The sequence below is a fragment of the Rhincodon typus genome, chromosome 17 (genome assembly GCF_021869965.1).
Source record: "Rhincodon typus isolate 14 chromosome 17, sRhiTyp1.1, whole genome shotgun sequence".
Lineage (NCBI taxonomy): Eukaryota > Metazoa > Chordata > Chondrichthyes > Orectolobiformes > Rhincodontidae > Rhincodon > Rhincodon typus.
In genome coordinates this window covers 29,320,235-29,337,075 of record NC_063348.1, presented here as the reverse complement: position 1 = coordinate 29,337,075, position 16,841 = coordinate 29,320,235, and the positions used below count along the sequence as shown (strand labels likewise).

General features: G+C 41.4%; 1 protein-coding gene across 1 annotated transcript in view; it reads left to right on the top strand.

Moving 5' to 3' along the window:
- Positions 1–980: 980 nt before the first annotated feature.
- Positions 981–16,841, top strand: part of tub (TUB bipartite transcription factor) — a 113,394-nt gene continuing 97,533 nt past the window's right edge. Inside the window, exons 1-2 of the mRNA XM_048607333.1 lie at positions 981–1,029; positions 1,877–1,910. Coding sequence (XP_048463290.1) covers positions 981–1,029; positions 1,877–1,910 — 83 coding nt within the window. The remainder of the gene's footprint in view (positions 1,030–1,876; positions 1,911–16,841) is intronic.

Below are 16,841 nucleotides of genomic sequence, written 5' to 3'. Positions count from 1 at the left end.
TTCATCAATGTGCATATTTCTATCTTTTTGAGCCAAGCAGCGAAATACTGGCTGGAATTTTACCAGATGGGAGCTAGGTCATGACATTGAATAAATGAATGATTTATTGTCACAAGTATCTTGAAGACGTGATGAGAAGTGTTTTATCTCCACAGTGCGGCGTCATTTTGAGTTACAATAAGGATAAAAATACATTATTTCATTAAACGTTCATCTTCTATTCAAATTGGGGTTTCAAGTACAGCTTCAAGGCTTCTGCAAGGTTTCTGATCCTCAAGGAGTCTCCGCTCCGATAATAGCTACGATGATGCTGATATCTCAGGTGACCCCAGCTCTGTTGCTGCTGCCACTAGGAATCCAGGCTTCAGGCCTACCCCTGCCAGCAGTACCCGCTCTGGGCACTGCTGTTGCCAAGAGTCCAGGCTCTGAATCTATGCCACCAGGAGTCCCTGCTCTGGGCTCCATGACCGCCAGGAGTCCCTGCTCCAGGCACCGCTTTTGCCAAGAATCCAGGCTCCAGGCCTACTGCTGCCAGGAGACCTTGCTCCAGGCACCACCACTGCCAAGAGTCCAGGCTCTGGGCCTATGGGATCAAGTGCAGGACTTGACCCCATCTGAACAGACTGTGTGACCACATTGGCAATCTTCCTAGTGGCAGCCTCTTTGATGGCATCTGACCAGGCTTGCTTTCCATGCTGCAGCCTCAGAAGACCACAGGCCACCAGGAGGGGTGACTGCTGCTGAGGCTGCGAGGAGAATGAATGGCCAGGCATCTACATTGTGCGGCCTTCTCATTGTAGAAGACGTTTCACTTCTGCAGCCTGACAGGTACGCAGGTCCTGATGAAGGCTAACCCTTCCAGGGATAGCATTCGGGTGGCAGGGACTGCCATTGTTGCCATGGGCTCCATCCTTGGGCTGTGAAGCCTCTGGGTGTGATGGCCCTCCCATTTTGGGAAGCTGCTGGTTGTTGCTGGTGGCATGTCTCCCTTCGTGGCAGTGGCTGCTGCTGGTTCCATTCCCACCAATGGTAAAATGGGCCAGACAGCAGGATGGCATTGGGTAACCCTCCAAGGGTGGTTAGCCAGAATTTACCAATGCAACTCCATCCCATTCTCAGCCCAGCAGCCAGGGTTGGTAAAATATCTCCCATGGTACGTTGTCCTTTGTCTTTTATTTTGGCCTTCTTGTGATTCTCCGAATGTGAGAACCATACAGTGTCAATAAGGTGAATTCTGTACTGAATTCTGTTGATCAGATTTCATTAAGCATAGTAGGTTCATATATGATTAGGATTCTAATTGTGTCATTGCGCAGAAGGAAAAGACAGAAAAACTTGTAAATGCAACAGACTGGCCCAATTTATTTTGTTTGCTTCGACACATAGGACAAGTATGAGCAGTACATTTTCAAGATTTTCTTTACTATATTCCTTCTGATGAATGAAATCCTGTCTCAGCCAGCCTGATATCTTGGACAGCCAGAAAAATTCAGACAGTAATGGCAGATGTTAAGTAAGACAAGGTGGTGAGATTTTATAGATCATTGCTGCTGACCAAGGTTGATCAGAACAGTCTTATAGATCTTTAATCTCAAGCTATGTCATGGTGGGTGTAGTGATTTCTGCCTTGATTTCTCACTCGGTGACAAAGTGTAAAGTATATGCTCTTAGCTTGGGTCTTACCCAATCGGTTACACTTCCACCTCTGAGTCAGGACATTGTGGTTCAAATTCCAAACTCCACACTGCAGATGAGTACATAATATAAACTAACATTTCAATGTAAAACAAAAGGGATTGCTGCCATACTAGATGTGCTGTCCTTGAGATGATGCATTAAACTGAGTCATGAGCTGTACTTTGAGTTGGATGTAAAGGTCAGGTGCTACCTGAACAACCAGACTACTTGAGGTATTGACGGTTGAAACTGCATAAAAAACCTTTCTTGTAATTGATATGGTCTTTGTTTCCGATTGCTGGCTCGTGAGATGGACCTGCTATACATTCTGAAACTGAGCAACTAGTTAGGACTTGCTGATGTTCTAGCACCTGCCATCATGACAGTGGAGTGCTGGGTTGTGTTGGGATCCTGTATCAACATCTGTTCGCTGAAATTGCAGTTTTTGCTAAGCCATTGGTGGTGCCATTGAGATCCAGGGAGTTCTGACTCAAAGGGCAAGAATCTGGGACTCCTCCAGTGCTGGGAACAGAGATGGGCAGGAGCTGAAACATTGATGTTACATAAATAGTTATGTGGGTAATATACAAGGACTCTTACATAGGTTTGTCGCTAACACTAGACAGTGAGGCCACGGCTGTGATTATGGTTTTGCTATCGATATAAATCTTAAAAATTTCTGGGGATCCAATTTTGATCCATGCAGAGAACCAAGTATTCACTCATGAAAGAAATTCTTAATTATTTGGTCCCTGCCTATTTGCTCATTTTCAGCAAGAGAAATGGCAGATGCTACAGTTATTATCAACAACGCACTTCAGTCCTTGGGGAAGAGCTGTCCATGAACTTGGCCAAATGACATTTCTCTGCCCTAGTTACTCCTCTTCCTTCTAAGACAGATTGCTTTGAAAACCTCTCTATACGACTGTGAGGCTGACTTTCACAATGCATGCATTATTTTGATGAGCAGTAGGGTCCCACATTGTGATCTAAAATTGTTATGTAAAAATGTTGTGGAGAATATTAGAAAAATGGGAGAAAAATGTTTGAAAGCATTGAGCCAACAATATGTATGTTAACTGCTCAGCCAATGATCTTATTCCCTGTCCCTAAACTGCTCTCCCCTTTCATTTTAAGTTTGATTTGGTAGAGGAGTTAATCTACAACATTTTTTATGAAAAATCTGCCTGTAAGACAAAATAAATACAAGTACAAACTAAATACAAATACATAGCGATTAAGATAGCTAACTTCAGTACCTCGCAGTACCTATTTGGTAACAGGGTGAATGGGGCTGACTGGATTGCCCTGCCCAGAATCAACATGGATTCAATGGGCCAAATGGGCCTCCTTCTGTTTTGTTTAGATTAAAAGGCTGGAATTTAAAGCAGAGATGATGGGCTGCCCACTGGCTGAGAAGAAGGAGCAAAGCCTGTCTCTGATGGCCAGATGGCCAGGGTAGTATTTTACAATCTGTGGGTGTTTAACTGCTAGAGCTTGTTGCATCCATCCTTTATAAAAGGATGTCCTGCCTCCAAGACTGGCTGGTAGTGCCACCAGGCACTGTGAGTGCTGCTGAAACTGTTGTCAGTCTCCATCAAGGAGCAACAATGAACACCGGACAAGCACATGAGTGGGCAACTTCACCTAGACCAGTCAGACAGGCCCAGGGAGGGGAACAAGAGGCCAAGTTCAGAGATGAGAGTGCAAACAGTCTCTGGGTTGGTCCTCTGTTGGGTACAGGGTGCCAGAAGGGGAGGGTCACCTCACTTAAACTAGAAGCCAGTCCTGTCTACCCAGAGGTAAAATCTCAATGGAGGCAGTTAGACAACAATCCCTCATTTCTCATGCAACTTGATTTTACTTCCCACTCCCAAATGCCAGTCCGCTGCATGTTTGGGGGAAGGTTGGTATAAAATCCCAACCCATGGCTCTGGACATTACATCCATTGTTTTGACTGGCATTATGCACTTCATTTAGATAGTAAACAGCTGTGAGCCTTTTAGAAAATCCTCAGATTAACAACAGAAGTGTATTTTCTTAACACCATACATGGAATATATGACCCTTGCACGAAGTCTCATGACTGGAAATGAGACTTCCACTTTCTTTCATTGATCATTGGAAGGCTCAATCTTCATAGAGGGTGATTTTTAATTCCATCACCTTTGGTGAATTTAGCAGTGGGAGGGCATTTACTAGAGCAATCTGGAGGTGAGCAGGGAACCTGCAAATTTCCCACTTCAACCCCATTTAAGACCATGGCAGGAAGGCCTGTGGACAGATTCGCCCCCAGTACAGTCCACTTAAGGGCCTCATTCCACTGGTATTAGCTTAATGCTGGGTAGGTGTCTTGCCTTTTGAGCAGCATAACAAGCAAACCTTTGGCGGGTGCTTGTGGGCTCCCATGGGATGGGTCCCTTCTTTAAAGATACTCAAAAGATACATGGGGCGGCACGGTGGCTCAGTGGTTAGCACTGCTGCCTCACAGTGCCAGGGACCCAGGTTCAATTCCACCCTTGGGCGACTGTCTGTGTGGAGTTTGCACATTCTCCCCGTGTCTGCGTGGGTTTCCTCTGGGTGCTTCGGTTTCCTCCCACAGTCCAAAAATGTGCGGGCTAGGTGGATTGGCCATGCTAAATTGCCCCTAGTGTTTAGGGATGAGTTATAGGAGGATGGGATGCTCTGAGGGTTGATGTGGACTTGTTGGGCTGAAGGGCCTATTTCTACACTGTAGGGATTCTCTGATCTATGATCTATCAATGGCCTTGCCCTACCATCAGGAATGGAGTGCCTGCTGAGATCCGTCCCCTGCCCTTGCACTCACAGCCCAAAAACCTCTCCTGCCATCACTCAGCTGTGACCCATTTGGCTTTGGATGGCAGCAACCACTGCCTGCTTGGTGGTGCTGGTGATCAGTAAAACTGGCAGCAGCTCTTGATAAGCAAGACTTTCAACTGTGTGGTCATTGATCCTTGGGTTAACCAGTCACTGTCCAGTTTGGCAGGCCTTCCCCAACAGAGGTGAAAGGTGGCTGTCTCTGGCCCCCACCAGCTACTGGACGACACCCTTGTCAACTCCATTAAAGCCATGATGTGGAGTTGCTGGGGTTGGGCTGAGCTGGACAAAGTCAGAAGTCACACGACACCATACTATAATCCAACAAGTTTATTTGAAATCACAAGCTTTTGGACCATAGCCCCTTCGTCAAGTGAAGTGAGAGAGAAGCACGCAGAACACAGAATTTATGGGCAGAGAGATCAAAAGCAGAGAGATCGAATCTAAACAAAAGTCAAAGGTCTTAAAATTGGAGGTAACCAATTTAAAGGTGAAGTCAGAAAACAACTGTTTCACGCAGAAAGGGTGGTGGAATTCTGAATTCATGCTACCAAAAGAATGTGGATGTTGAGCAATTGAAAATGTTAGAACGGAGGTAGATAAATTTGTTTCAAATCAAGTTTTCAAGGGATATTGAACAAAGTTGTGTCAATGTTAGCTGAGGCATTAATGAGCTATGCTGTAATTTACTGGCCTAAATTGTGAATGGCCTACACCCATTCTTGTATTCTTACTTAGACATTGCTTCCAAAATTATGGCAGGGTTAAATTGTACTCATGAGACTGTGGAGGCACACTTTTTTACCAAGTGACCGAAAAACAAACGTGATTTCTGAATTGCTCCTTGTGACATAAAGTTCCAAAAACTATATCTGAAAATTAATATATAACAAACTTTAAAGTACATCCCTAGTCCTCATTGTTGCTGTTTTACCCCACCAGTTAGCGCTAAAAGCAGTTGTGAAGTCCAGTCCTTGTAGTTTGACAGTCTAGTCAATAAAAGACAATTCATAGATTTAAATTATCTTTTCACACCCTTTTATTTGAATCTTAGAGGCTTGCAATATGGATGGAGGCCATTTGACTTTTTGGGAACACAAATATTTGTTGAATATCTTGATCATTCCTTTATTGTTCACAAGAAGTGTGTTCTCTGCACCCACCACTCTCTTAATTTCTGACTATTGTTACCCTGATTACTGTTATTGCTTTGTTTTAATACGTTTATAAAAGCTGTTAGTATTATCTTTTCAATTATTGGTCAAAACTTCCAGATTTCCTTTGGGCCCTCCCAGTCTCCTTTTGTCCTACCCGTGGCAATTTCTATCTTCTTGCATACTTCTTGCATTGAGTGGTTTCATATTTGGGGGATCTGATTGATAGTCCATTGCTTTATATTAGTTTGTCAACCAAGAAGATAGATATAGGCAGAGCAATAGACGTTGGTACATGGACTTCAGTAAGGCCTTCGACAAGGTTCCATGTGGTAGACTGATTAGTAAGGTTAGATCACATGGAACCAGGGAGAGCAGTCCAATTAGATTCAACATTGGCTTGACGGTAGGAGACAGAGTATGTTGGTAGACGGTTGTTGTTCAGGCTGGAAGTCTGTGACCAGCAGTGTGCTGCAAGGATCAGTGATGTGTCCAATGTTGTTATTCATTTATAGAAACAATTTGGATGAGAATAGAGGAAGCATATTTAGTAAGTTTGTGGAGGTACAGTGAATAGTGAAGAAGATTATCTAGAAGTACAACTGGATCTTCATCAGCTGGGCAAGTGTGCTGAGGAATGGCAGTTGGGGTGTAATTTAGATAAATGCAAGGTTTGCATTTTGGTAAGACAAACCAGGACTTACACAGTTAATGGTAGGGCTCTGAGGAGTGTTGTCAAACATAGAGACCTATGGGTTGCAAGTACATAGTTCCTTGAACGTGGCGTCACTGATAGACAGGGTGGTGAAGGAGACATTTTGCATGGTTGCCTTCATCGGTCAGACCTTTGCATATAGGAGTTGGGACGTCATGTTATGGCTGTACAAGACATTGGTAAGGCCAGATTTGGAGTACTGCATACAATTCTGGTCGCCCTGCTATAGGAAGGATGTTAATAACTTGGAAAGTGTGCAAAAAAGATTTACAAAGATGTTACTGAGACTGGAGGCTTTATGTTATAAGGAGAGGCTGGAGAGGCTGGGACTTTTTTTTTCCCTGGAGCATAGGAGGCTAAGGGGTGACCTTAAAGAGGTTTATAAAATCATAAGGCGCATAGATAAGGTGAATAGCCAAGGTCTTTTCCCTTGGGTAGGGGAATCCCAAACTAGAGGGCATAGGTTTAAGGTGAGCAGGGAAGGATTTAAAAAGGACCTGAGGGGCAACTTTTTCACACAGAGAATGGTGCGTATATGGAATGAGCTGCCAGAGGACGTATTAGAGGCTGGTATAATTACGACATTTAAAAGACAATTGGACAGGTACATGGATAGGAAAGGTTTAGAGGGATATGGGCTAAATGCAGGCAAATGGGACTAGTTCAGTTTAGGAAACCTAGTCAGCATGGACAAGCTGGGCTAAAGGGTCTGTTTCCGTGCTGTATAACTCTATAACTTCATTAGCATCAGTTGTCAAAACACAGTGCAAGTGTTTGTTCAGTGTCTTAAGATCTTTAGAGGATTTTTGCTTGATTTTATTTTCATTGTATTTGAAATGAGGACAGCCTTTCTTCAATATGATTGCCCATATACAGTCAATACTAAATCAGTTGAACAAAAATTATTTTCTAAAATAAATAATCTTTTTGAATTTTTCTTTATTGCGTTCAGATGGTTTAAAAGCTGCTGTATTTTGATGTGGGAGTCTTGTGGTGGAAAATTAAACAGTAGTCATAAACAAGAAATAATTTGAGATGATATCTAGTCAAAGATTATCCCAGATTATTCCTACCAAAAATATAAACCATCCTTTGAGATCAAAGCACATTTGTTAATACTACATGTAGCCCTCCCAGTTTCGATGCTAATGAACATCATGCTTGAAATTAATTAATTATTTGACATAACAAAGGATTATTCTTCTTTTTCCTTTCCACTTCGCAAGGCAGATTTTATCTGAAAAGATTTTGTACATCAAAGCTAGCTGTGTTTGAATTGATTACAAAGAAGCCTGTAGTTACCTATTTGTCACTCATTGTACAGACGAGCAGCCGCTTGTGCTGATGGTTTGCTGTGGATAGAGAGGAGAGAGCGAGAAGGACAGAGAGTGTTTGCTTATACAGGAGTGTGGAATTGCTGTTGAAGGTGTGGTTTAATGAATCTTGCTTTTTTTTTGCCGGTCTCTCAGTACCTGGGGTTAGCTAGTAACTTGAAGATTTTGGGTCCTGCTGGATAATGCTTGGATTGTGGCAGATGTCCTTCAGGAGTCTGATCTCGGGATCACTCTTTCATGCTACAGGCCTTTGTGCTGAAAATCAGACAGTTGATGTATAATATGAGTTCTAAGCATCTCTCTGACTGGATCCCTTACAGGTACTTCTTATTCATCTTGAATTACAGTATCCTATATTAGAAAAGGACAGATGTGTCTGTTAATATTATACAATGAAATTTAAGAAACTACTTTTGCATTTAAAAGAGTCTCGTGCTTTGCATAATCAGTAGCACAGTAAACAGCTTGAGCTTGGTGCTGCTTTGTACTTTGGCTGGCAGTGATCTCTACCTGTGCTATTTCAACTTGCACTGTGTCAGCAAAATTAGTGAAAAATGCTTGTTCTGGGTTTAACCTGGCTTCTTGTCTAGTAGTAGTCTCTTTGAGAGTTCTTCTTATTTTAAAGGTGCCCTTGTTATTAAAAACAGAAAGAAAATGATTCTGTGTGAAGGGAAAGAAGAAAAACCTGTGCAGTTGTGAGCCATTGTCACACAGTGATGTCATGAGCAAGCGACATTACAACAAATTTAGGTATTTGGCCAAGAGTTTTACCAAATGTTTTGTGAGGTTCACCTTGTGTGTTTATTAGTTTCAAATGTCAGGAGCTACCCTTGTGCAGTCCTTCTTGCTCGTACAGTTTAGAGAAAGCTTGTTTTTTTTGTTCAATCTCCACATGTTCTAATTAAGACTATGGCTCATTAGAGACTACACTTCAAAAAAGTTCTGTATTTTTAGTGTATATCCATGCAATCCTTTGCCCTATACATGTTTGATAAATACTAATAAGGTCTTTGCAAATTCTGTACTTAAAAATATAACTTGCAATTCTGTAAATACTGATGATTCCAATTTTTATAACCCTCGAGCAAGAAAGGTGTAGGTAATTTGTATTGTTCTATTATTGTGTTATAATTTTCTAAGAATAGGAAACAATTGCAGCTGATTGAGTGCGTTGGGTGTGCAATCCTTGCTGTGCACAGTTGTTCAGAGACATCTATTTCTGTACTTGGTTTTATCAAACAAAGTCCAGAAGGAGGCATTTAATTTCTTCTCTTCTTTCTCCATCGTGTAACAAATCATGTTGTATGACTGTGTAAGTTAGCATTGCAGCTGAGCTGCTGCCATGGAGAAAAGCTAATTGCCATGGCAGCACTGCTGCTGCTGTCATTGGTGCTTGGTTGCCATAAGCTGCCTCATCTCTATGCTTATTCTCAATGCATATAAATCACATGTATGGAGATCCTAACATTTCAATTTTGTTCCAGCCGATGCTTGTGTTGTAAATTCTATGTAATGCTATATATGTGTTTATAACTCTTGTTGGCATTGATTTCTAACGATTTTATGGAATCAGAGGCTAGAACATTACTGTCTTGAGTGCAAACCTAACTGTTCTTCAAAAGACTTTGAATGTCATGAAATGTTTAGGTTTGTTAATGGTTAACCTATTATCTAGGGTTTTTCTGTGGTATCTGAAGATTTTGCCATTTGTAGTGAAGTACCTATGCTGTTTATCCCTTCCTTACGCCCCCTCACTCCTCCCCCAACTGCCAGCATCACTTTAACTTGATTTAGACTGTTTCCTTTTATAGTGTATATCTCATTGGTGAAACTTTGGTGTGGGGGCTCCATTCATTGCTGCAAAAATAGACTGTGAAACAATGTTATTTAGCAAATAGTACTCATAAAGATCATGTTCTTTAGTTGCAAGTTCAGGATATTGTGTCTGTGCACACCCCGCATCCTGTAATTTGGCCAATTAAATCTGCTACACCCTTCCAGTTCTAAATTTCTCTTGCATTGAGAATAACTGTGACTAAAAAAATAATTTCTGAATTCTGGTCACTAAATTTGATGCTGAATATCATAATTTAAAGAAGGGTAAAGGTACAGCATACTTTTCATTTGTAATACAAATGGAGTAGACATCTATCGGCCTATCTAATGTGACATGAGAAGGAGATTCCTTTTCTATGTCATAGGGTACATTTTACAAATCATTGTTTTTGGCACAGATCACTGTGCAATGAATGGTTTTTTAAATCAGGGATTTGAGGGCAGCAAACAGTGAGCCCCACTTCGCTCTCTTTCATCCATCGAAGGTCCCATAACATATTTCCAACTTCTGAAGCTTTTGCCAGATGCTGTTTTATAATATACAACCCTGTGCAACATAATTGTGACCATGTTCCTTTTAAATGGATTTACGAGCCGTTACATTTTTGAAAGGAGGAAATCATTCCCCATTCTCATTGACTTGATAAACATAATGAGATAGAGTTTTCACACAATCGGAAATCTGTGTCAAAAAAGGTGCTCAAAACTGCATTAGTTTTCAGAATAAATTTCTTCCTTGCTCACGTTCCACTCAAACATATTCTGTATTGAAAACAATTCCCGTATACACACTTAAAAGAACTAGTCCAGCGTTGTTAGATCAAAATGGATCTGTCAGAAAAAATATGCATTTGTATTCAGTGTAACTCACTATTTCGATTTTAAGTAACTGAAAAAAAAACTTATAAAATAAATAAACAGAATTTTTTTTATTTCATTCAAGAGATGTGGGCTTTTGCTGGCAGGGTCACCATTTCTTACCAGTCCCTAATTGCCCTTGAGAAGATGATGGTGAGCTGCCTTCTTGGACTGCTGCAGTCCAGTTGGTCTAAGTACACCCAGAACTTCTTTGGCTGGGAGTTCCACTATTTGGACCCAGCAACAGTGAAGGAACAGTGATATATTTCCAAGTCAAGATGGTGTGGCTTGAAGAGGAACTTGCAGGTGGTGGTGTTCCTATGTATGTGCTGCACTTCTCCTTCTAGATGGTAGTGGGTATGGAAGGTGCTGTTTAAGGAGCCTTAGTGAATTTCTACAATGCATCTTGAAGATGGTACACACTGCTACTACTGAGCACCAGTGGTGATACAAATCTATATTGGTGCCAGTCAAGTGGACTGCTTTCTCCTGGATGGTGCCAAGCTTCTTGAGTAGTTGTTGGAGCTGCACTCATCCAGGCAAGTGGGGAGTATTCCATCATGCTCCTCACTTGTGCCTTGTAAACAGTGGATGGGTTTTGGGGAATCAAGAAGTCAATCATTTGCTACTGGATTCCTTGCCTTTGACCTGTTCTTATAGCCGCTGTATTTATGTGACTAGTCCATGTCCATTTCTGGTCAATGATAATCCCCAGGATGAACCCCACCGCAGTCTTTTTCAGAACAATTGAATGTTTGACACCTGGAACTGAGATTTCTTCATTCCACGTTGCTGACGATCTGTCAGACTTTCTCCTTGCTGGTGAACGGAAATCTGGATTCTGAGCCGGGCTGTGTTCCTCTCCCTATCTCTGCCATTGTCCCCAGGCATCCTGCGATGGTAATGTCATTGAATATCAAGGGGCAATCGTAAGATTTTCTTTTTTTGAAGATGGTCATTAACTTGGCACTTTTGTGCCGCAAATGTTGCTTGCCTCTTGTCAGCCCAACCAGATATTGTTTCATTTGGACATTGACTGCTTCAGTATCTGAAGGGTTGAGAATGGTGCTGAGCCTAGTTTAATCATTAGTGAACATCTCCATTTCTGAACTTACGATAGAGGGAAGGTCATTGATGAAGCAGCTGACCAAGGTTGGGCCTAGGATACTACAGTTCAGCAATGCCAATGTGAGAACAGGACTTTGAGTGGTGGTCACTTTTATGACACCATCAGGAACAGATGCATCTGAGGCAAGCAGATTGGTGACAATAAGGTCAAATATGTTTTCCCTCTTGCTGGCTCCCTCACCATCTGCCACAGACCCAATCTAGCAGCAGGATCCAAGCAGCTCAGTCTGTAATAGTAGCACTGAGCCGCTCTTGGTGATCCAAAGCCCTCACTTAGAGTACAAAATGCTGTAAGTCGCAAGAGGAGTAATGATGGTGATTGCGAACTGTTTTATGTCATTGCAACCACTATATCCAGGTTAGTGTCTTTTTAAATTAATGCAAAAGTTTAGGGAAACTCAATTTGTATTGGTGTGAAAAATAAATCCTTAATCTTTTACACAAATTTAGCCAATTTCAAGCAAATTGCACTGTACAGACCAGACCAATGAAACCAAAAGAAGTTCAGGTGATCTATCTTCAATTATATGCATAACTTGAACAGAGAATGAAGCCATGTTATAATGGCAATGTTCAAAATCTAGAAAAATACTAATTGTTCTGGGAATGTAAATTTAAAATGAATAGCCAAAACCCATTACTGGTGATCAGTTGGAGAAAGTAAGTAATGTCACTTTCTGCTTCTTTCTTAAGGTTGATATAGATGCAGAGAAGCAGTTTTAATTTTGTATTCGGGTGGTCAAGTCCACCTATTGTGTTAGGAGTTATGAGAATATATTGTTTATATTTGTGAAAAGGGAATGAATTTTACAGTGGGTATTGGGATCTCAAGGTCAGGTCCTGAGTCCGCACATTATGGCCAGTGGCACATTTAACACAGGTGCTCCCTGAATAGAAACTGGAAGCTCTGAAACTTTAACAATGCCAGAAGGAGAGGGGTTTACTGATGAAGCATACGTTAAACCCCAGGTGCTAGCCTTACTAAGTTAAGTGAAGCAGGGGCCTGAGGGAAGGGAAGGCCTTTGGAGTGATTTGTGAGCCCAAGGAGGCTGCCTTCTCTACACTGAGTTAACATCTGGGGCTTGGAGCAATAGTAAAATACCCCTGAACTGGGACTGTGCTGAGACCCAAACCTGACTTTGCTTCCTGCGACTATAGAGGTGCCTACCTCCCGCTTTCCAGTCTGCCTCCCTGCTCCATGTATCATGGTCTCTTATGGGCACCCACAGTGATTTTAATCTTCCATTCATGTCACTAATATCACTTAATGAGCTAATCAGTTGTTTAAACCACTGAGCCTTTAGTATTCTGTCTTGCACATTCAATGTAGATTTATGAAGTATAAGATTAAAGATATTCTCTACTTTTAAAGAAATTGAATTGAGATGTCAGGTGTCTTCTTTCCTGCTATTACACATGAACTACAAGATATCTGAATTAATTTTGATGTCTTGGCAAGCTGTGATGCAAAAAACCCTTTTTGAGCTTAATAGCTGCCCTTCAGTAGGTAATTAAAACAAGTTATTTTGCCACTACTATTTTTTGCAGATGTTTCAACACCTGCATTCAAACCTAGAAAACATTTGAGAAAAAGCTGTATTTGATCATAATAGTATACAAACCCCAAAGGGTGTCCCCTGCCTCAGGCCCTGCATCTCTCTACTTACTAAGCCCAGCACCCAGAGTCATGCATGCATCATCAGTAGCCCTCTCCTTGTGGTATTGTTAAAGCTTCAGAGATGACAGAGGTTCACAAAGAGTCTGTGTCAAAATCAGCTGCTGTCAAGTGCGGACTCAGAACTTGATCTTAAGATCCTGATACTCACTGTAAAACTTTGATACCTATAAGACCCAATGACAGTGGCCTAACCACCAGAAGCTAATAGTAAGGAAAAGAAAATTACTCTGGTCCATGACAGAAACTAGGATTGGGATTATGTTTTTGGTGGAGGTAGCTTGTAAGGTAGATCAGCTGGATAGCCCATTACTTTCTCTCCCACACCTGAGCCTATCCCCAGAGTCAAGGTGGGTCAGTGCCAAATTAGAAGCCATGTTTAAATATATAAATGTCAAATAAACTTGTCAGCAAATGAGTTATATATATTGCAGATTGTATTACCATTGTGATACCCTCCTCCACCCAACCTTGGCAGCCATGTAATCTCTAAATTAGGAATAATACCAGTAGCACTCATCTGAACCTTTCAAAGGCTATGTTATCCACCATGAAGAGTACCGAAGTGGTGCAGTACTTCAGATGTGTTTAGCAGTGACTTGTAAAATATGCCCTTTGATTTGTACTAGATGATTTTATTGTGTTAATCCAACACCCTTTGCTTTGATTTTTTTGTAATTTGGCCACAAACTGTACACGATTACACCCTTTTCTCTCAGCATCTTTCAGTATTATTCCCTACAAATGATTGGTGTACACTGAATTTGCCCTAAGAGCAAACATGACATCCTATTTATCTAAACTAAATTCCAGCGCTGTTGTTATGACTCACTCTCATTCAGCATCTAAATTTCCTTGCATTTCATGGTTGTTTTCTGTCGTCACTGGATTAAAAACTCCTCCATGCAAGAGCTTCAACTCAACTCTTAAATCAATGCATTTTTGCCTCATGTTCTGGCTGTGGGAATTAGCTGAGTTGGGATTTTTTTTTGTCCATCCATGATTGCTCTAAGAAATTGGTGATACAGTTGAATAACTCTCTAGGTCACTTAAGTGGAGGTTGGAGGTGATATTGTGTTAATATCATTGGACTAAATTCAATTTGAATCCAACTATGTGAGATCATTCAAATGCTACCTTATTGGCAACTATGTAACCACTGGTGTAAAAATCCATTTAGTTTGTTAGTGTCCTTTCGCAAAAGGAGGCTGCTGCACTTGTCTGGTTTACTCAGGATTCCAGACATATAGTACAATTAGCTGATCTAGCAAGTCAACCAATTAGAGATGGGCGGCACATAATGGTGATGCTTACGTCTCATACAAGATTAAAATTAAAAGTCAGGCCCTTTGGGGTGGCCTAGAGATACATTTGATGAGACTTTGTAATAGCAGCTTTTGTTCCTTAAAGCAAATAGTGACCCACTTGGGTGTTTATGACAATTTTGTCATTACTTGCACTGATAATGCCAATTTTTTTTCAATTTCTTTCTCTCCTTTACCTGTGATGACAAGCCCTTTCTGTACTAGAGGGCCTCCTATTGGCCTTTCAGCTTCAAGAACTATCCTGAATTGGATGGGAAGCATGCCGTCTCACTTGTCAATTCAGGAAAAACCACCACCCAGCGATTGATTCCATCCCAGTATGGGACTGGGACTCCCTTTTGACCTCGGTAGTCTCAACCTCGGTAGTCCTGCCTGTGACCACTTGAATTCTTTCGTTCGTACTGATTGTAGTGATCTGTCTGTTATTTGTCTTTGTGTCTTGCATCTTCATGGTGGGTAGCTGCACAAGTTGTTGTAACTTTTGTAATTCATGAGTTTCAAGGGTAGTTTCATTGGTGACTGGCAGTGTTCAGATGCTTTCCTTAATTAATTCTCTTTTAACTCCTGGGTTGCCTGCAGTTAATTATTATATCTGATAGTTTCATAATTATTGGCTTAAATATCCAATATCATAATTTAATCACTGTTGCTGAAAGTTATGTTACAATTGCTGACAGTTAAACTCCTGTTTTTACTCTCTTTTTATCTTTTTTTTAGATTCATTTGTGGGATGTGGGCGTCGCTGGCTGGCCAGCATTTCTTGCCCATCCCTAATTGCCCTTGAGAAGGTGGTGGTGAGCTGCCTTCTTGAACTGCTGCAGTCCTCCTGCTGTGGGTTGACCTACAATGCCATTAAGGGGCAAATTCCAGCTTTTTGATCCAGCGACAGTGAAGGAATGCAGAAGGAATGCCTTAGGAATAGCGCCCTGGCATCCTGTCTTGGTTTTTAACTTACTAACTTTTTTTCCCCATATCTGTCATTTTATAGGGGTTCACTATATTTTAGTCAGTCAATGTTGTGTTAAACCAGTTGAATTAGTCTATTCTCCCTATGCTGATTGAATTGCAGTGCATTTCTGGCATTTCTAGTTTGCTAATCGATATTTCAATTATATTTATTGTCCCATACCAATGCTTCATTCATTAAACCTCTTAATGCTTATTATTGCTCATTTCTGAAGGTGGGTGGGTATCATTTTACGATATTAAAAGTGATGAAGAAATGGAAATTGTTGTTTGATGCTGCAGAATGAAACGCTCATCCAGTTTTGTCACCTGATTTCAGGTCATATATAATTCAGGAGTAAAGCTCTCCCCAGTGTGCCCTATCAATAAAGATCAATTCCTATTTCAAATCCGCGATGCAATGCAATGGTGGAAATTATCCAATTACCATGCCTGCAATTCTTCAGGAACTGATAACATGATCCTTTTTGCCTAAAGCACTGCTGGCCTTGACAGCCTGATCTTCCCATCATGTGACACTCAGACCCGTGTGTGGATTACAAGGCTTGATGTGGTTGGTTCGCTTACCGAGCTGGTGCGTTAGTTCGCAGACATTTCATTACCCTGCTAGGTAACACCATCAGTTACCGGTTCGATTGGGACAACTCCAGGATCCTAGGACAGGCCAAATAGAGACAAGCACGGGAATTCCTAGAGGCCTGGTTCTCCACCAAGAAGGCCATCAATAAACACGTAGGATTAGACCCTATATACACACCACTGCAAAGAAAAACCAAAAATGAGGTAATCAACTCCAACGGATCCCAGAGTTTAAATAACAGGCGGAAAAACACAACAGTGTTTCATTGGAGGCTGCATTAATGATGTTACCCTGGGTAATGAAACATCTGTGAACTAACGAACCAGCTCAGCAAGCGAACCAACCACAGCATCCACAACCCAAGCTGCAAATCTACTCAAGAAGCTTAGATTACAAGGCTTCTTTAAGGCTCTAATAAAATATGGTCAATGAAATCTAGGGATCATAATCACATTCATTTGTAGGATGTGCACATTGTTGGCAAACATTGATTGGTTTTCCCTAATTGCATTGTAAAAGGAGTGATGAGCTGACTTCTTAAACCACTGCAGTACTTGTAGTGTCAGGATACCCACAGTGCTGTGAGGAAGGGAGCTCCAGGGTTTTTATCCTATGACAGTGAAGCACTGTAATCCCAAGTTATGTGCCTTGGAGGGAAATTTGCAGGTGTAAATTGCAAGGCATCTGCTGCCATTATCCTTCTAGGTGGTAGAGGTCATGGGTTTGGAAGGTGCTACTAAAGTAGCTTTGGTGA